Genomic DNA, 17,365 nt, shown 5'->3' on the forward strand with positions numbered 1-17,365 from the left:
GTTGGTTGAGCAATTGCTATATTAAAATCTTTCCTGGTTCCATTTTGGTAACTCCCCTCCGCAAGAAACCGCAGCATAGCAGCCAACGTTTATTTTAGCGTCAGTCCTTTTGCCCTTACTGGCGGAAACTTTGGCCCAATCTCATTAAGAATATCGAGGGAAATTTCCTTCGGTAGACGAAAATTTTTCTTAAATTTGAAAAGAACTACCTCGAGAACATATCAAAAAGGTTTTACACAAAAGTTTCACAGGCTAAACTCACACTTGACTGGTGAGTTCCAAAGAATCGATCATACTAAGAAGCAGCCGACGTTGTGTAGTAAGATCTTCCGTTTTTTCATGATCACTATGGCTATTATTTCTATCATCACTATGGCTAAAAAATCCTCCAAAGTATAACGCCCAACACAAAATCGTCTCATGAAGAACAGTTGTTCACACTTTTGGTTTTGTTATTGTTGGTTTCATCACTTTGACAGGTTAATTTTGAAGATTAAACGAAAAAAAATTGAAATTTTCCTGACACAAGGACGTTTTCAGAATGCAATTCGTTCGGATTGTATTGACAAGCTTGTCTTGAGACTTCTCCGTTTGTAAGAGGTAATCAGGCCTAATGTCTTGAAACAACCATACGCTTTCGCCAATTAAATGGGGTCTCATCACATGAGATTCTAAATCCTTGCCAAAGCAAGAACCCATCCTTAGTATTTTCAGCACAATTGAATACTTAGTCGTGTGAAAAAAGGTCCCTTCTTGGATACTTCTTGGGCTCATCAGAAACAAAGTTTGCTTCGTAAATTGATTTAAAAATGGAATCGTCATGTGTAATCAAGATTTCTCATTGTAAGGTAGTTGTCCCTTTGTTAATATGCTTGGAGAGCACATTAAACGGATGAATTGAATCGAATGATCAAACATTTGTTCTGGCTTGTCTAGACGTTAGGAGGTGGAACAGGTTTAAATTTCTCTAATTGATTATCGTATGTTAGGCTACACGACAGCATGTTTCAATTTCATAGAAACTGTATTATTTAATTTGCAGTTTGTTTACATTCAACATCTGTACATCCATTGTTTCGTTAATACTTCGCTGACAGTTGATCACGAGCTGTAGCTTAGTTGAACTTCTTCAGCTTGCTGTAGCTGTAGCCGTATCCTCCATAACCACCACCGATTCCTCCCTGTCCTCCACCAATCGAACCACCCTCCTGCTGCAGACCTCCCTTGCCAATGTTCTTGACGACAGCCTCAAATCCGTTCTTGCTATCGGCGTGGTACTTCACGATGCGGGTGGAACCGTCCGGTTCATCCAGAGTGTACTCTCCCTTCACGACATCACCGTCCCGAACTTCCCACTGGCTCTTGTGATCACCGGTGTGATAGTCCTTAACTCCGTACTCGAACTTGTACTTCGGGTAGGCATAGTAGTCCTTGCCCTCGTAACCGCCCTCGAAACCTCCACCAATTCCACCTCCAATACCGCCTCCAATACCGCCTCCGATGCCACCTTCAAATCCACCCTGCACGCAAACAAGAACCAAACTTAGAAGTCTTAAGAAATTCGAGAGACGTATTGTTTTATCGGTTGTATTTATTTTACCTGTCCACCGCCGATACCGCCACCGCCGAAGTACTTGTACGGGATGTGCTTGACTTCGCTGACGAAACCGTGATGTTCGTACGCGATTGTAGCGCCCGCCAGGGCCAACAAGGCAAAGGATAGCTTGAACATTTTGAACCAGAAAGGATATGGCGAACTGCTCGGTATGCCTTCGCTGAACTTTTCCACTGAAGCACTGTGGGTTGACTGTTGATGTTGAGTTTTGCACTCGTAGGTTTATATACTAAAGCGACCTACCTAGCCGGTTTCACCGTGGAAGCGCAAAAGCTGCACTCCTACTCGCTGTTAATCCATCTGTGCTTTGTAGAACATTTTGTTTGCTAATTTCTACTGCTACTCCCCTTTAGTCGATATTCACGCGAAACGAAACGAACTGTTCAAGGGAAAAGATGGCGTGAAGCACGAACTCTTAGCTAATTGAACCACATCATCGATGGCACGCCAAAGACCCGCCCATTGATTGGGACACAATTGTGTGGTGTGTGCATAAATTAACAAAAAAAAAGGAAACCTTTAACAAAGCTCCGCTCATAGAACGCACAAACACTTGACTTTCTAGCATTGGTTGGTTTGCAATTGACCGGCAAAAAGTGCATCCAATAAACAATAACACCAATCGTGTGTGTTATAAGGGTAGGTTAATACATCTTTTTTTTATACTTCTGCATTGCGCCCCTTCAACAATCGTTGCACCGTTGCTTTGCACCCTGCCGAATCGTTTTGAGAGCCACCCGGTCATAATCGTGTGAAAATTGGTGATTGGGCACCGCGGAAGCGGTCAGCCGCGGAGAACCTTGAGTAAATCGATGGAGAAATTGCTGTTGTTTTTCCAAAGCTAAAGAGCTCGGTGTGTGCATCCTAGGATGCGTGCATACATTATAGATTTCGTGAATTGTTTAGCCTAAGGCGGCATGCTTGGGGTGGGGTTAAACGGATAATTGGTGGTATAAAAGGGCAGCTAACGCCCAGATAAAGCATCAGTCAATCACTAGTGCCTACGGTGGTGCAAAGACGAGCAAAACAAAAACTAGTAATCTTTGAAAATGATTAAGTTTTCGGTAGTGATTTTGGCACTTGCCGGTGTCTGTCTAGCCTACGAACATCATGGCTTTGTGAGCGAAGTGAAGCACATCCCGTACAAGTACTTTGGCGGCGGTGGTGGTGAGATTGGCGGTGGAATTGGTGGAGGTTTCGGCGGTGGCGAAGAGGTAAGTGTTTCGAGAAATGGGTCGACAATATTCAGGACTCGTCGTCAGGCTCACCTATCGATGAATTGTTTCGCTTTTTTTTCGTGTGGATAGGGTGGATTTGAAGGAGGCATTGGAGGTGGCATCGGAGGTGGCATCGGAGGTGGCATCGGAGGTGGCATCGGAGGTGGCATCGGAGGTGGCATCGGAGGTGGCATCGGAGGCGGTATTGGAGGCGGTATTGGTGGTGGAATCGGTGGAGGATTCGAGGGCGGTTACGAGGGTAAGGACTACTATGCCTACCCGAAGTACAAGTTCGAGTACGGAGTTAAGGACTATCACACCGGTGATCACAAGAGCCAGTGGGAAGTTCGGGACGGTGATGTTGTGAAGGGAGAGTACACTCTGGATGAACCGGACGGTTCCACCCGTATCGTGAAGTACCACGCCGATAGCAAGAACGGATTTGAGGCTGTCGTCAAGAACATTGGCAAGGGAGGTCTGCAGCAGGAGGGTGGTTCGATCGGTGGAGGACAGGGAGGATTCGGTGGTGGTTATGGAGGATACGGCTACAGCTACAGCAAGCTGAAGAAGTTCAACTAAATGCCTACGATACATGCCTGTTTTCCCACGTACAAAATGGTTCCTAGCAAATAAAGCAATTGTCTGAGTATTCAAAATTCGCAACGAAAAAGTTCAAGGTTAAGGTGGTCAGTCGTCCGTCGGTTGATGTGGCAGTGCTCTGGGGTAGCGTTGGGTTGTCTATGGGTAGGGGAGTTGCAGACCGGTTCGTGTGAAATTGCTCATCGGTGAAGCGTGGCGGAGGTTTCGCAAGTGCGAAACGCATGGTTGATTTCGGTTAGGTTCCAGTGCAAACTTTTGGGGCATTATGTTCCACGGGTGCGTGGTGGGGGCTAACGTATTAAAGGTTAGATAAAGATCGCTCAGATTCGCTGATGGCTTCCGGATTGCTGGCCACCGAAATAGCAGCAATTGTTGTTTGGGAAGTATTTTGGTCAGTATGAAATGTGGTGATGAATATCAGAGGCTAAAAAGTCATTCTTTGGTGAGCTGTACGAACCTTCGTTAAAGTTACGAATATTGCCTATATTAATAGATTTGCATAAACGTGCAACTCATCTGTTTCTTGATAATATGGGGTTTGTTCTCATCATAACTGGTTTATGTTGTTGTTATTTTAGAACGCATGACTCACCAGTTTTTGTTGGAGGTTTTCTAGTCTTGGCAAGTAGACTAAGCGGTGACTAAGCGTGCCAGTTAGTGATACGGCTTTTTCCAGAGAGTAGTAACGAGCGGGACAAAATACATCTCCCTGCGGATAGAAAGTCATACGACAGCTACTTCAAAGAACTCATATCAAACTTGGACAGTTTGTGAAGTATATCCAAGCATGTATGACAACTGCCTATTCGTTTTAGGGAGCTCTTCCGATTGCACTGTTATTGGATAAAATATCTACATCTGGTATAGAGGCTTGCATCACAAAAAGCATGCACTCGACTTCTTCTTCTTCTTGGCCTTACTAACTTCTGTACTAGGTCACGCCGATCATCGAATTGCTTGCTAGACTTGCTGATATTAAGTAGTTTGATAGTCCACAGATTTTACCCCGGTTGATATTAAAATGATGTCTTGTGAGCAAATTTAGCAAATAATTTGACAGTTTAGGACCATTTCTTGTAGGACTTTATGTCATTTTGATAATGAAAATTACTCATACTTTAAGGTCTTGTCGGCTGTCGAATGGCGTGCTGATATCATGTAGTGGGATAGTCATTCCGCATTACGGGAGAACAGTTTGTGGGCCGCCCGGTGGTATAGTCGACAGCGGCGCCGGTCTTCAAACGGCAGATCCAAACCTTACCCCTGTATTGAGAAATGACTACTCAACTACGTGATATCGGCAAGTCTAGTGAGCCATTTCGATGGCCGACATGACTTTAGAGATCTTTAAGCTAAGAAGGAGAACAGTTCGGATGGGATTTGATCTCAGCTCCTTCCGTGTAAAGACTGGTGCCGCTTTTGCTCTATCACTCATTAATATACCCTCAAATCCCTACCCTGTTTCCTGTTTTAAATCAACACAAATTGCCGGATATTTCGTGCACGGAGAAACGCCACATTTGTTTCGCTTCTTCCATTTCCATATGGTAAGAGAATCAAAACAAAAGTCTCCTGACAAAACATAACCTTCCTCGTCATTTGGGTAGGGTGCCAACCATCTCTTGCCCTCGTTAAGGGTTCTGATTCGTCCACATGTTCTGATTTGGCCACCAAATTCCACCAAACGCCGAACCAAAGACATGCTGTGTTTTGTGAAACATTTGCCTCCCCAAACAGCTGGCAGTGATGATTTTTGGGACGCCTTTGGAATGGAATTTGTTCTTCATTTGAGTCAAGGCACCACCCGACTGCGTTGTCAATCCATTGCCACTGCCAGAGGCGACCGTACGCCGGCTATACTTGTTTCTTCCACTAGCCAAAAGTGGAAACAAATGTGCTCCTCACTATGACAACTCTAATGTATGCGTAAATAAACAAAAATCCACCCGACCGATTCCCCCGCATGCTTCTATTGCGTGCCCTCGTCGATGTTTACGGTGTTGGTGGGGTGTTGTTTTTTTCTACTTTCACGGGGGTACTTTTGCAAAACTCGGTGTGGTGTTTACACGTTTTCTTTCCATTACCACGTTTGCTCGTACACCAACACCTCAACATGTTGGCAGTATTTGCCCTCGGTGGATGCGTAGCGCTCTATTTTTCTTGCAAATGCTATCTAACGCACACACACACACACACGTTCCAAAGTATCTCGATCCTCCTATAGTAGAATGAAGAGCTCTCGCGATCGCAAATTCTTTACAACGCCAAATATCATGCACATTTGCGAATTGTAAACCGCGAGAGAGCAACCGAACGCGAGAGCTGGTGCTCAACATTGCCAAGAATATTTTCGCACAACTAACGGAACGGATCGAGGGCGATAAAACGCGGTTGATGAAGGGCCGGGGCGCCATGCAAGAGGCCAGCTCTGAGGGTGTATTGTTTGCTTTGCATCCGTAAGCGGGGAGCAAAACTGGCAAAATGTGGCAAACCCGCAGCCGCACAAACACATCCGCACAGTTTTTCATTCGTTTGTTACACATAAACGCCCAAAGAATGCTTGTGGTGCGTGCTGCTGGCTGGTGGATCGGTTCCCAGTGGCGCACCGGCTATTATTTTATCCGCACGAGATGCTCGATCGAACCGCCGCCACTTGCCAGACTGGTTCGTAATCCATTCAACCTTGAACGGGGTTGGGATGGTGCAAGTGTACGAAAAGGCACTTGCAGCAGGAAAGGTTCGATTTTCAACTGTCAAAATTCGTGACCACTCCATGCCGTTTGTTGGCTGCGAAGTGCAACTAAAGCACTAAAGGCGAATGTGGACGGAAAGCAAACCGCAACTGTTTGCGTGTGTCCCGGGTTTGGGTTCGTGGTCCGGTGTAAATAATCTAAGACGTGTTCCAAGTTTGGCTGTTTGGAAACAAAAAACAGTTGCGGTCACAATTGGAGTGAAGTTGTTGGGCAATTCCTGCCAAATTTTTTTGACGTCTCTTTACAGAGTTTATTGACGAGAAAGGAATTGTTGGATAGGAGGGAAAGGGACTTCAATCTTCAAACTTTTCTCCAAGAGTTTATTGGGGGAACCATAAAACTCTCCACATGGGGCAGGAATCGTTGGTTCAGCCAGAATTTATGTTCGTCCCTCAAATATAATCGATAAACAGCTTGATCTGATTGGTGTCCCCAGCGTACCAGCTAGAGTTTAGCCCGACGGGCGAGACTGCAAGATGGATGTGATTTCGTTGTAACACTTGGCACAGGAAAATGCTACCGAAGAAACAAGTGAGGTCCTCCTGATGGGAGGGACTGGGCTCTGTTCTGCTTTGCTTTTTACAAACATCACGACTGATTACATCATTAGGAGAATTATGTCGACATCAATTTCTTCCCGGAGCACAAGTGATAGCAGCAGAAGTAGTAAAGTACTGTTCATTTAGAATTTGGTCTCTCTATCTTATGTATGATAGAGCCCTCAGTGGTGCTATATGGAATTTTTTGACACCTATGAGTAGGTATTGGAGCACTCTTCCCTCTTATGGAGTGGTTTTGGACATTGTCGTGCTTGTTCCAGTTATTATTAACGATGGAGCTGCAACGAAGACAATTAATTGTGCACACCCACTTAGAAAATTCAACTTCATCCAGGAGAAAAATAGGAAAATTCCCTTAAAAAACGCGTCCTCTCCTGCCTAATGTTTTGAAACGGTTTCGGCAACGGCAAAGCGTGGCTAGAATGGTTCAACAAAATCATTGTTCAGGAACAGCAGATCGTCAGCTGAGCTGGAAGATGTTGAGAGCGTTACAGGCTAACGTTGGACATTCGGATGGGGATATTGCAAAAAACAAATACGGTGCAGCATAAGTACCGTCAGAAGAATCGGAATGAGTGCAGACTACCGCTCTTTTCGTGCCTCAAAGCTACCAAACAGAACTCTGAAGCATACTTATGGATGACGAGACGTACATGAAAAGAGATTGGAAGCAGAATTCTGGCCAGAAGATTTTTATTTTACATCGCTACAGTACGGGGCGATGTTCCCAACAAATATAAGTTCGTTTTTGCAGACAAATTTGCCCGCAAACTAATGGTATGGTAGCTATGGGGGCACAAAACACGGATTTTTATAACAAATCAATCTGAGAACTCAACAGTTTATAAAAATCAGCGCCTAGAAAAGTGTGTTTTGCTTTTTAATAAAGCTCATAAAGGCTCAATTAAGCTCTGGCCCGATTTGCCAACTGTCCAACATGCATATTATTGCAAAAAACAGCCACTGAAGTGGATATACCTTGTTGTGCGGCAGATTATGAGAGGTATCAAAAGAAAATTGCTTAAATTCATCCGTACATAAAGAAATAAATTTTTCTTGAATTTTGTCATAATAGAACAATAAAAAAAACCGTTCGTTTGATGTAGAAATTTTAATTCTACGTTAAAAGTATCTCGTTTTACAGCCTGTGATGAGTGACCGAATTCTAAATGATTGACACTTTAGTAGTAGTAATAGTGGGTAGCGTACACCTTTTTTTTATTTTTTCATGACCTCCACCAGTTTACTTCAGAAGTGGTCCGTAGTTGCCTTCAGAAAACCATGCCCAAAACTCTGCACAATAATGCAACACATGCAGCTTTGGAAGTTGGGGTTTGTTTATAGGGAATTTGATTTAAAATTCATCTCATTGGATGAATTCTTCGTTTACAGTGTTTTCTACCGTGAGGCAGACGAGTACTTCAAATGATTTGATTTTATCTTTCGATCATCAATTACACAAATGGACAGTTCGTGATACAGAACGTTTAGAATGGAACGGTGATGCAACAGCAAGCTGGCTACAGTTGATTATGCTCTTTGCTTTGTCTCCTTCCCAGAGCCAGCGCCTAAGGTGGGAAAGCCAATCTGTTACACCGGAACTATCCAGTTGCAACACCTAGGCTAACGAGTCGAGTTTTGTTTACCGCAAACTACTTGCAGCAAATTACCTCGAAACAGAAAACGTAACCACCTATGCTAGAAAAGGATATGGGTTCGGTGGAGGTTTATAGTAAAATGGAAAAAAAACGAAGCTTCCACTGAGAACACATTCCCATTTGTCGAATGTCCGGAACACTCCGGTTGGGAGTGTCTGAAGGTGTTTGTATTTTTAATTCAATCGCACCTCGAAGTGGGCATGGAAACGTACAAACCACTCACCCCCCTATTTTCCACCCAAATCCGCACCGGAACACACCGGAAATCCCCGGAAGCTGGAAACCAATTCAATCCAACTGATGAGCCCTGGCGCTACTCCTCGTTGTTGCTCGGTGCTTCGTCAGTGCACACAGTTTTACAGTGTCAATCCATGTCCGGATGGGGGAAACATTTGTCCCCTCCGGGGGGAGGACCTAATCCAGCAAAAAACGATGTGACTTCGTTGCGTAGAACTGACTGGCAAACGGGACATGGTTGTGTGTTGTCACAGCCAGACCCAGCCACATAACTTCTCACTTTTAATCGAATCAATGTGTAATGTCACACTCACCCACACAAGTGGACACCAAACCCATCGTCTCCATCCTGCCCCGCTGCTTCGGGCGGAAGGTTTCGAGTTGGTGTTTTGTGGTTTTTCCCTTGCAACCTTTCCTTCCGGCCATACACACACACACACACACACCTATGTGGGGAGCTTTCTTGTGAGGATGGTGATTGTAGAGCAGCTAGGGTTGTGTGCCCACAAGGAAAGCCGGAAAAGTGCAAAATTAGATTGCATCTGTTCACCGACGGCGGCCGAGTAGGAAACGTTCGCGATTTCTGCTGCAAGCAGTGTCTCTGTGTGTTACTGGAATGAAGTTGTGAGTGCTGTACTGCTTCCGGAGTGTAAAGTTGCTTTCCGAGGAAATCAACCGTAGCTGAAGGACTTCTATGGTTGGGTTGGAGGCTCTGCAAGCTTGCAATGCTTAACCTTTTTCGTCGTTATGTTAGAGAGGTGTTACAAATTGAGAAAAAACGCATGCAATGGGTATTACTATCAATAAAGACTCTGAAAATAAATACAAAGAAGGCTAATTTCCACGCTAGATCTACTGCCGGATATTCGTCAAACTTGTTCCCTGGCTGTTTCTTTAAAAAACTTAGGATTGTAATGGAATTTGTGGTTAAACAAAGGGACCCGGAAATTGTGCACTAGCTAAGATGCTTTAGCAAATTTTCCTACTAGAGAGGGAAGGAAAAATGAGCGATAAAAATGGGACACTTTTCATGCAAGCACATGGCACAAAACTTTTCGCCTGCTGAAAAAGTGTGGCCGGTAATGGGTCTTGAAGTGGTTTTTGAACAAAATTTCCCGTTTAAGTCGGTGTAACACTTAAGAGACAGCGTGTTTTGTTCCTCTTGTTTTTTTTTCTCTTTATTCATAGGGACGGCCAGGCCGTATTGCTTACAATAAACTTAAAAATAATATACTCCTTGCATCTTTGCTGGGAGACATTTCCTTCTCCGAGCTGTGAAAGGGCACCATATTCCGGGTGTGCTCGGTTGTTCCGTTGCGTAAGTTCCGTCATCCAAGGCCAAAGTCGTGTTCATAGCGAGGGTCTTACCGTGTGAGGGCACCTTATAACGGGGTGTGTACCGGCGTTTCCATGCTCGTAGTCCGGATGGTAGCGGGAGTCTTAATCCTCTCGTTTGTGTCCTCTTTCTGGTTTGTCAATCCATTCATACAAGAGAGGTACAACACATATAAGACAGACAAACAGTGGGAGTATATGGGGGGATCACACTAATCATCCGTTAGTACGGCAAAAAATGAAGATAGTTTTCTGGTAGACCTCGTCGTAGTCTCCCAGCAGGTCCCGTATCGGAATGTTTGGCATCTTTCCAATGCCCTGGACTGCGCCTAACAAACCGGGTCGACCAGCCTCGTTTTCCACATAGGACCATATAAGATGATCTATGTCGTGGTATCCGAGGCCGCAACCACATACTTTGGTGTCGACCTGTCCTATACGCTGGAGATGCGCGCCCAAAGCGAAATGATCCTGAGATGCCGTGGAACCAAGGCTTCAAGGGGGAGTGATCGAATATAGAAACCTCCCGAGGTCATCTGTGTCCCACAAACTCTGTCACCCAGCCATGCAGAGAGACTATGGGGCACGCATGTACTCGTGAGGTAGGATAGATAAGCCTGTCAAAAAAGGACGCTTCCGAAGTACCCTTTTTGCCCAATTGGTCTACCTTTTCATTGCCGGCAATACCCCAACGGGCAGGCAACCATACGAGAGATATACGGAATGATATCTCAAACAATGAGCTTAAGACCTTTAATATTTCTTTTACGAAGTAGTCCGGGCTCTTAACAGCCTTCACAGATTTGAATTCTTTGACAGCGATTAAACTGTCGGAGAATATAAAATATTCGTCTGAAGGGCAACCACTTATAACCTGCAAGGCGTAAAAGATTGCGACGAGCTCCGTTACACATATCGTGGCATGACTGGCGTAGTTTGGAAATATGCTTCGGATACAATGTTATATACGCCAAAATTGATGCCCTGCTCTGATGAGGATCCGTTAGAATAAAAATGGTTGCTGGTCGAATGGCTTTACCTTTCCACAAAAATGCTGGGAATTGCCGTCCTGCGAAGACTATCGGGGATAGACTTAGTCTGCTGTTCGTCTTACTAGATTATGTACCTTAATTTTATATATTTATATTTTTCATTTTCTTTTGATATTTACTGGTCCGTTTATTTATTTTTATTTTTAAAAATTTTTAAATTTATGTTATTTATTTTTTAAGAGAATTTTGTGTTTGTTTTGAATGTTGCTTAAGTCATTTAGTGTTGTTTGCTTCATTCTTCACGACAATGATAATGTTTATACTACTTGATTGTTGATTTGATGTGAGTTGAAATCGTAATTATTAACATTTTGTACTTTAAGTTTTTTTAAAATTTGTTTAATTTGGTTTGCTTCACTTTTCGTGTATTTATTTAATCTTCTTATTTTCTTTCTCTTTGTGTTTTCTAATTGTTCTTCTTATTCATGAATGGGGTGGCCCGGTGGTATAGGCGACAGCTTCGCCGGTCTTCAAACGGCAGGACCGAGGTTCAAAACGCCCCCCCCCCGATAAGATTTGTACCCCGGTCCTGCCAGATAAATAGAGAACTCTATTGGAAAGTTTTATAAAAAGTCTTTTAATTCTGAATTTGAATAATATCTTTCGACTATCTAATACTTATGGAATTACATAAAACAGTTCTTTAAACCGCTTTAGGTGATAGAAATTTATTATTGTTTGCCCGTTTTCGTGTGCATTTGTTCTGTTTCTTCACACGGAAAGCATTATCGTTATTACACCCCGCTGTTAATGGTGGCTGTAGATCGTTAGGCTGATTTATTGGCCACACTTTTATTTAGGCTTTAATCTATCGCATTACAGCATAAAAGTGTGAAACGGGTTGTATACCCGGCGGTACGCGAAAGCGATGCAGAAATTGAAGTTCTTGAAGGGCAGTTACAGGCTCTAAAATATACATCTTTGAACGTAACCACCTAGCGTCGAACTGGGCCGGGGTTCCGTGTGGGTGTGACTGACGGTTAAAGTGAACCATCGTGTAGGCAAACACTGCATTCCAGCGTAGTCCGCGCGGACGTCGTGGAGGCCGGTTGTTATCAGCGTGCCGTACATTTCCACCCACCCAGCTAATGTTATCGGTCGGTGGATATGGTACGCACACCACTTTCCTGCCTGGCTGCCGTATCGGTACGGACATTGATTGAAGTTTATCTGTTCCACTGGGTGTGTTGATGTTGTTGCCGCCCGTCTTGGGGTTGCGTTAATGGCGAGCGAAAGTTTTTGGAAAGAATTTTGAAACACACGTTGTGTACTCCAAAAGGGGAAGATGGTAGTAGAACAGATAGCTGGAGAATCCGTTCAATTTCCACACTTCCGGGTATGGTTGTGCGCGGGCGCCATCATGATGTTTGGTGTCTTAAGGGTTGCGAAGAACTTAAGGGGTTGTGGAAGCAATTATTTGGCGGGATTTCTCCGGTATAAATTGGAAATACTCGGCAAAAGTTGATAATTGATTATGAAAAATGATATTTTTGTTTTAATTTGGCATTAAACCATTCAAAATTTTTGCATTACTCGAAACCACCCACCGTCCCACGTGAGAGCATAAGCATGCACGCATGGGCGTGTGTTGGTGCGATAAACGTCACCACGGTGCTCATCTTCACCGTGTGACAGCTGTGTGAGCGCACTGCTCGAGCTGTCAGATGTTCGGTGCGTTACTCGTGCACGCCACTGAGCGCATCAACCGCGTGTTGTGGGTGTTTTTGAGCACCACGGTAACGGCCACTTGCCCTGTGCCGTGCATAGTTTTCCGCTTACTCACCCACTGCCCGCGATTTTGGTCTCTTCCTCTTATCTTGCGTGGTTTTGGAAGAGAAAGCTCTCTCTCTCTCTTTACTGCTCCGAATGTTCGAAGCCTTCTCGCGATGCAACGCGTGCACCCGCTTTGGCTCTCTCTCTAAGTGCAACGACATTCTCTCCCATTCTCTCTGTATGTCTCGGGAGGATGATGATTCCACCCTCACTTGGCATCAATTTAATTTCATCGCTATCGTAACGCACACCAGTAGAAGGGCGCTTGCGGGTCGGAAGTAAAATGTTCGCTCTGTGCCATTTTGATATTAAGAAAAAACCGGCCATTTATGTGTGTGGGGGTGTATGCGTGTTTACAGTGTAGGTGCGCCTCAGCATGTTTGAAGCAGCACAGACTGAGACTTATCTTGCTTACCACTGGTCTGATGCAAACGGCGCACGATCCAGCACCTACACAAACACACTTACAGTCAACAACAGAATCCATACGCTGTGGAAAGCCGTGGAAATTCTATCGCACTGGTGAGAGCGAAAGAAAACATTGTCTGTTTCCACCGTGCGTTAGCATTTTCTGTCAGCCTGCAATGGTAGTTGTGGTGTCTGGAAAATAATCAATAAATGGAAAAACTCGTCCAGCCCAACCACAGTGAGTGTGTTGTCGGGAAAGCCGCGTGCACAGTACGCTCACGTCACGAAATAGTCGCGAGTTTTCCCTCTCGATCTCTCTCTCTCTCTGTGGCTCTAGGAAATTGCTCTCGTGTCTTGTTTGGTGGCGTGAAAATTGGCCGAAAAATTTACCGGCCGTCAGAAAGTGTCCCGATTCGGTTGCCGGTGGTGTAGTGTGTGCGTTGCACCGTGTTATTTTTGCGATTCCCCTCCCCCGTGTTTCGCGTGCGTGTGTGTGTGTGTGTGTGTTTGTGCACGTGCCGTTTTACAACGTTCCCTTCGAACGCCATCGGTGGCTCTCTATAGTAAAGCGAGTGGAATGGTTTATTTTTGTAGCAAAATTTAGCATTCTTCCATGCAGCTTATTAAAGCATAATATGCCCATAAGCTACACACTGTGGGCTGTATTTCTTCCCTTCGTGATTAGATAAATGTGTGATGTTTTTCTCTTGTGACTGTCGCATGGAATATTCTTCCATTTTTTAATAACAATCTTCACAACCGAACGTCAATCAATAGGTGTTTCCGGCGGGTGAAATAGTTTAATTAACAATCTACACTCCCTAACAGTACACAATAGGAAGACACTCACACAGCCAAAGCACCCTTGTTTAATGCGAGGTTCATGTGTGTGAAAGGTGGTTTTTCTTTCATCTCGGTCTTGAATTTTCCCTCACGCATGGGAATTTGTGCAATGAATGCTGGGAAGAGATAATTTTTCCACCGAAAAAAAGTAGTTTTTTCCCAATTCAAAATTTGTGTGCCTCCGTGCTCCGGTGGAAGTGATGTTGCTGAGAAAGAGAAAAAAAAAACGAAAAGAAGCATACTCTGCTGCAAGCCACGTGCACGTGAATGAATGTTGTGTGAGTGTAGGAAGCGTTGCTATACGGACGCAATCAACCCGCGTATGTGAGTGTGTGTGAGTGTTCCACGGGAAAATGCGTGCTAAAAGATGCGTTCTTTCTAACCGGCGAATATTGGGAAAATTATTATTGTTTTCCTTTTAAAATCGAAATAAATCTATTCTCCAGTAAAACAATTTTCCATTATAAACAACAGAACAGCATAAGTGACTTTTCGAATTCGAGTTTAATTTTTTCGTCATTTAGCAGTTTAACCTTGTCCAATATTGATTTTCATTTTATTTAAAATTTTTATTGTCTGGTGCATTTCATGTGTCATGGTGCACAAATGGTTCGATGCGCCGTTATGCTGTCCGGTGAAATGCATTTCAGTGGTAAAAGTGTGTGTGTAACGGTTTGAATTTTCCTGAGCCTAATATTAACCGAAAAAAAATTGAATCATTTCCGAATTATTCGTTTCAGTAATTAAATGAGTTAAAAATATCGATAAAATAATTATAAATATCTTATTGTTTACTTGCTTTCTTTAGCATTAGTTGCAAAAAAGTAATAAAAGCTAAATTTCTTCCACTACTACCCACGCGTTGGGCAATTAGTAAGTGTTTTAAACTTTGAACAACGTCCGGTTGTATTGTGATCAAACACGTAACAAAGTGTGGTGAATATTCGTCTTGTTGCGGTCAAATAAAAATATTGTCTCCGAAAAACAATTCATCCCACAAAAGACGAAGAATAGCTTGCAAGTGTAGTGAGTTTTACGTGTAATGGTAGTACTGCTGGACGCAAATAGTATTAATTACAAGATGATGGTAAGTAGTTGGTCGATAATACCGTGCTGGGGAAAATAACCAGCTCTTCTTTTTGATACATTTATCAGCTTCCTAGCATTGTAAAACATTGTCAAAACTGTGCAGATGGCTTCTTCTACATCCCTTCTATGCGGTGATGATGAAAAAGAATTAAAAAAAGCTCTTTTCTACGAAAATAATGGGATGTCAATGAGAAAAGTCTTCATATCGCGATGGGCATTCAAAGTCGGACACCTTCAAATGTATTTGAAAACAGCTACATTAATATTTAGTAGCATTTCCATGAGCATCTACCACGGCTTGCAATCTTTTCGGCATGCTTTGGGCCAATTTCAAACAAAAATTTGCATTGATTATATGCCATTATTCGTTGATTATTTTTCCACCAACCTTTTCAAATTGGAAGGCCTGCGTTTTGCAACATTTTTTTATTTTAGTTGGATAGTTGTACAACAACCACATTCGTGTCGTCCATGCTTTATGTTTGGGATTATTGTCCTTATAGAACATACTGTGTCTTATAGATAGACTTATAGATATTACTGTGTCAGAAAAGTAAGGTAACATTGGATGTCAAATTTCGCGTACCAAAAGAAGCCCCTTGTTTGTATGTTCTTGACAGTTCTGCCACGTTTCAAGTCACAACATCAACCCGGCTAGGAGTGACAATTTGTTTTAGGAGCTGCGCCAAGTGTGTTTGTCCATATTAACCCTGTCCAAGTTTGTGGAGCAGCGCGCATTTGTCAAATTTTATTTGCGAAATTTATGAAATAAACGCTGAGGAAACATTGCAGATGTTACATAAAGCCTTCGAGGCAGAATCTATGTCGAAGAAAAATGTGTACAAATGTGTATAGTGATTTCAAGAATGGCCGTGAGAAGGTCGAAGACGAGGACCGTCTGGGGAGACCATCCACCGCGACTGACGACGCCCACGTCCAAATCAAAGTGTGTCGTCCAAAGAAAGTGTTGGGATTTCCAAAGCCTCGGTCAACACCATCCTGAAAGATGTTTTGGGGTTGAAGCGGGTGAAGTCTCGCCTGGTGCCTGGTCATGTTGAGTGAGTTTTTCGCAACAACTGGCACCCATAATGTTCCGCAACCGCCGTATTCGTCAGATATGGCCGACCAGCCGACTTCTGGCTGTTCAACAAGCTAAAACGACCGCTTCGGGGACACCGTTTTGACACTTTCGAGGAGATAGAAGCCGCAGCGACGGCAGAACTAAAGGACATCCCAGCATCCGCGTTTTCCATCTGCGTCGAGAAGTTGGAAAAGAGGTGGTAGAGGTCCATTGCATGAATTGCAAGTGCAACACTTGGCTGATCATTTGCCCTAAGATTTTCGATAGAATGCGTAGCATCCATGATTCTACGTATAACCTGTAATTTGCAAACGACTTTTTGGTGTCATTCAACCCCATAGCATTACCGTTGTAATGGTAAATTTGCCATTAAATTCTTCACTAGTTTTGCTCCACACGTAGCGACGAACATCAGATCCGTAGAGATTGAAACATACTTGTTCTACCAATCACTAAGTCGCTACTGAAAGTAGTGATACGTTTCTAGCTTGATCTTCACTTAAATTGTTCCTATCATACGAAAATTCAATGTAAATCAAAGTGTCCGATTTTACGAATACCCAGCACTGTACATTTAAAAATCAACCACCAATCTTCGGTAGACAATAATTTGAAACGTGTTGTTTAACCTCAAATACACCTTCTGCCGTTTGGATTGCTTGGTGTGTCGCGTACGCTTCGTTGCACTTCCGTTAATAATAGCTTCGAATCGATGTCAGTGCCAAGATTATCCGTCCATGCCCGTGTACTGCACAGCACTACCAGAGGAACGTTGAACTTGATACCGTTTCTTTCCCCTTGAAATCGCTATCGTCTTGTTGTTTTCTTTAAGACACCTCATGCCGTTTGCCGAAAAAATCTTCGCCTCCGAAAACAACAATACGTACCAGAACACAAAACAACACAACAAAATCCACAACCACTGCACGGCACTTTTAGCAATGCTTTACTTAGAATTCTCCCTCCTAAACCACTCGGGTGGTGAAAGTAAGGGCAACCACTTCCGCAAACGACTTCTGCTTCTCCCCGTTTTCCAGTGGAAAAAACGGCAGTGTTTCTGTAAAAAATTTTGGGAAATGTATCTTTTACTTTCCCATCGAAATACTATTTTGTTATTGCGTTCCTTTCCCGTGCCCACTCTCCT

At 43.6% G+C, this 17,365-nt stretch overlaps 3 protein-coding genes across 8 annotated transcripts in view; 2 read left to right on the forward strand and 1 right to left on the reverse strand.

The window, feature by feature from the left end:
* Window positions 1–17,365, forward strand: part of LOC126561999 (protein alan shepard) — a 416,355-nt gene that overhangs the window by 236,984 nt on the left and 162,006 nt on the right. The window contains exon 1 of one of the 6 annotated variants that reach the window (XM_050218405.1): window positions 15,118–15,138. The exons of the other annotated variants lie outside the window; for them this stretch is intronic. Coding sequence (XP_050074362.1) covers window positions 15,133–15,138 — 6 coding nt within the window. The 5' untranslated portion in view covers window positions 15,118–15,132. Of the gene's footprint in view, window positions 1–15,117; window positions 15,139–17,365 lie in introns of those variants that run through there. 6 annotated transcript variants of the gene reach the window in all.
* On the reverse strand, window positions 1,005–1,770 carry LOC126563125 (cuticle protein 19-like). Its single transcript, XM_050219746.1, has 2 exons — window positions 1,601–1,770; window positions 1,005–1,520 (listed from the first exon to the last, which is right to left on the reverse strand). Exons 1-2 carry the CDS (start codon window positions 1,730–1,732, stop codon window positions 1,116–1,118), a joined length of 537 nt encoding a protein of 178 aa, XP_050075703.1. The 5' UTR covers window positions 1,733–1,770; the 3' UTR covers window positions 1,005–1,115.
* LOC126563693 (ctenidin-3-like) lies at window positions 2,660–3,411 on the forward strand. The gene is made up of 2 exons (XM_050220336.1): window positions 2,660–2,803; window positions 3,020–3,411. Exons 1-2 carry the CDS (start codon window positions 2,665–2,667, stop codon window positions 3,409–3,411), a joined length of 531 nt encoding a protein of 176 aa, XP_050076293.1. The 5' UTR covers window positions 2,660–2,664.

This window comes from Anopheles maculipalpis, chromosome 3RL, assembly GCF_943734695.1.
Source record: "Anopheles maculipalpis chromosome 3RL, idAnoMacuDA_375_x, whole genome shotgun sequence".
Taxonomy (NCBI): Eukaryota; Metazoa; Arthropoda; class Insecta; order Diptera; family Culicidae; genus Anopheles; species Anopheles maculipalpis.

What these genes read in the sequence shown, in the direction of transcription:
- LOC126563125 (XM_050219746.1), bottom strand. Translation starts at nt 1,732, where the DNA reads ATGTTCAAGCTATCCTTTGCCTTGTTGGCCCTGGCGGGCGCTACAATC. An exon ending in GCGGTATCGGCGGTGGACAG is followed by an intron (nt 1,521 to 1,600) that starts GTAAAATAAATA and finishes GTTTGCGTGCAG; the next exon opens with GGTGGATTTGAAGGTGGCAT.
- LOC126563693 (XM_050220336.1), top strand. Translation starts at nt 2,665, where the DNA reads ATGATTAAGTTTTCGGTAGTGATTTTGGCACTTGCCGGTGTCTGTCTA. An exon ending in TGAGATTGGCGGTGGAATTG is followed by an intron (nt 2,804 to 3,019) that starts GTGGAGGTTTCG and finishes GTGGCATCGGAG; the next exon opens with GTGGCATCGGAGGCGGTATT.